This window comes from Phanerochaete carnosa, assembly GCF_000300595.1.
Source record: "Phanerochaete carnosa HHB-10118-sp unplaced genomic scaffold PHACAscaffold_647, whole genome shotgun sequence".
Classification (NCBI taxonomy): Eukaryota; Fungi; Basidiomycota; class Agaricomycetes; order Polyporales; family Phanerochaetaceae; genus Phanerochaete; species Phanerochaete carnosa.
This window is the reverse complement of record NW_006768274.1, coordinates 1-2807: the sequence shown is the minus strand read 5'-3', so window position 1 is coordinate 2807 and position 2807 is coordinate 1. Positions and strand designations below refer to the sequence as shown.

The 2807-nt window shown below is 46.7% G+C and overlaps 1 protein-coding gene across 1 annotated transcript; it reads right to left on the bottom strand.

Annotated features, from left to right (window-relative positions):
- Window positions 1–441: 441 nt before the first annotated feature.
- On the bottom strand, window positions 442–742 carry PHACADRAFT_202882 (uncharacterized protein; the record flags this gene model as incomplete). The annotated part of the gene is made up of 3 exons (XM_007403002.1): window positions 442–501; window positions 566–611; window positions 666–742. 3 exons carry the CDS (start codon window positions 740–742, stop codon window positions 442–444), a joined length of 183 nt encoding a protein of 60 aa, XP_007403064.1.
- Window positions 743–2807: the final 2065 nt, after the last annotated feature.

Genomic DNA, 2807 nt, shown 5'->3' with positions numbered 1-2807 from the left:
TGAGGGATGGAGGGTAGATGGGGGCCAGTTACAAGCCGGGGCTCATAACCTATTGTCGTGATACGACTACTGGGCTGCGCGAGCGCGAACTGGCGAGTGGCACGCGGGCACGATCTAATACACACGGGGGATTAGTCTGAGTGCGAAGGGAAAGAGCACACTGTATAGATCTAACCTAATACACACGGGGGATTAGCTATACAGGGCGTAAGCATAAGTGCATACTGCGCAAGGGCAACGAAGGGACTTACTCTGAGTGCGAAGGGAAAGAGCACGCAGAGTGGGGATGCGAGAGGAGTCCTTATATACTAAAAGGAAGCAAAATTGAAAGTCCACTAGAATGGGGAAGCCTGCCATAAAGAGGTCCGTGTGTGGGAGCACTACATATGATTGTTCAATCACTATCTACGTATTAGCAGCGCCTAATCTAAGATGTCCACCTTAAGTCCATGCCAGGCGGAACGCCGAGCCAGAGCCACTAGGCGCTTCAACAATGATGAGCTGGTCATTATATCCCCTGGTGAGAAGACGATACTTGCCTTAGTTGCCCAGGCATCAAATTAACACATGAGCCTGTATAGCCTTGGAGAGATAGGTCTCGCTCTGTGTTCCTGTTGTCACAGCCTCAGGAATGAATGCAACCTTCACAAGCAGTGTGAACTTACGTGGTTGGACGCGCCAGGCTGGTGGGTAGCATCAGCAGGGCGACAATGGTGAGATTGAAGTTCAGCTTTGCGAGCATTGTGTTTAGTGTGCAAGGTGTGTTTAGTCTGCCAGTGACAGCAGGTGAGTGGGATGAAGGGTGTCTACAGCTCGTCTGCAGTTTATATATTGCCATTGCACAGCTCCAGTTCACACAGTGCCAAGTCCTACTGCTTTCCTCAAAGATGCTGTCCCATACCAATGCAAACTCGATGATGATAAGCAACTGGTAGAGTCTGTGGTCTGTTCACAGCCTGAGATGCCGGTGTCCTAAGGAGACGGAGTGCTGCTCACCGTTTCGTTCAGACCATGATCATGATCAAGGTTTGACTTGAATTCTACGCAAGTACTGCCCTTTTCTTGAGCACCGCAAGGTCTTATGGGCTCGGACACTGTATGTGGAGGCAATGCAAACAGCAATGATTCAAGTCTATACCAAGCTATGTGACTGATAGTTTATCCACACAGACTGTGCACAGTGTCTGACCAAGGATGCCAGTCATACACAACAAGCCCTAGATAACAGTGATCGCTTGTGCACAATACAAGAGCGGCCGCCGTAACATGGGTATTGCAAGTTACACCCTCAGCCCACTTGGTCGAATAAGTACAATACCTACCGACCAGTCTTTGAAGTCTCGCTCTGGCACTGTGCTGTGGACATTGGGCCTTCGCTGCCTCTTTGACTCAGTATCAGTCCAGACTGCGCCATCTTTGATCTAGAAGAACATTTCAACCTCTCAAACAGCATATCTGACATGTTGGTGATGTTTAGACAAGGAACAGTCAATACTATCTGCTCTGTAGTGGACACTACACAGGCCCTGTACAACCACATGGCAACATGCCCTGGCACAATTTTCCAATCTTCTGGACTAGATGTCTTACTGACGGCTTATAGCATTGTTAACAAAGTCTCGCCAAGGCAATGATTCATAGTGTACTATTTAATCACACTTGAGATTCGATATTATGCAAGTTCCCAGTTATCCCTTGATTACTCTCCCTGATTGTTCTCATTTTTTCTTACCATTGTTCCCAGAGATGGCCCTCCCATTCACAGATTTCCCCACTGTTAGTCTCTGAAATATTCTAGAGTGTGTAGGAGGTGTGTGGTATACTGTACTTTTATGACCATACCGAATGTCACATGTCACACTGGTTTTCTGCTAAACCTGCCAATAATTTTATCTCAATTTATGGTGAATATGGGGAGTTGTCAGAAAAATCAAATTTGGGGCTTTCATCTGGTAAGGTCATAAAAGTACAGTAAGTTATACAAAATTCTGGATCAATACACTCTGTGGAACACAATCAATGGGCACAGAGAATTTGGCTGTATCAAGGAGCAGTGGATAACTGTACTACTGTTCCCCTGCACATTAAGTCTTGTACAGTAAATCTGAATCAGACTAGCAAGGCTAACTCTGTGAGAGTGCCAAAGATTACATGTATTCGGTGAGAGTGGCATAGATGAAAGTCTTCGGCACATACAAGAAAACAAGGAAGGTATGGAACACTAAGCTGCAAGGAATGTTAACAACTTGGAAGTACATGAAGAAAGCAGTTCAGCAGACATCATGCAGCACAATCATGTGCATCGCGCTCAGCCCCCTGTTCACATCAGGGAAAAGACTTAGGTCCACAATGCTACAGAGTGCTACAGGAGCATTTTGGAGCACTACGGATCCAAGTCCTGTTTCCTGATGCGCCATTCCATTTCTTGAACCCGTTGGTGTGCGCATGAAGGGCATGACAGAAATTGCGAAGGCAGTGGGGTCTGCTGCCAGTTTGGTATGTGAATCAGTATCTGCGAGCGGTGGGCAGGCAGATGTAGTCTACTGTGGCACGTTGTAAGATTCAGCTTTGATAGGCGCTTGATGAGTTGAGTAATCAGTAAGTCAGCGGCTACATTGCAGGACCTCAGGGATGAGAATCTGAGCTTGTGAGAGGTTATCACACCAGAGAAAGAGTGGGGTAAGTTTCGATTCTCGAGAAACTACCATACACCATTGTATCTATGCCTATATATACTAGAAATCCTACCCTAAGTCATAATGAGGAGCCGAGACGGATCTGAAGAAAGCCAGGATGAGTCGAAGGGA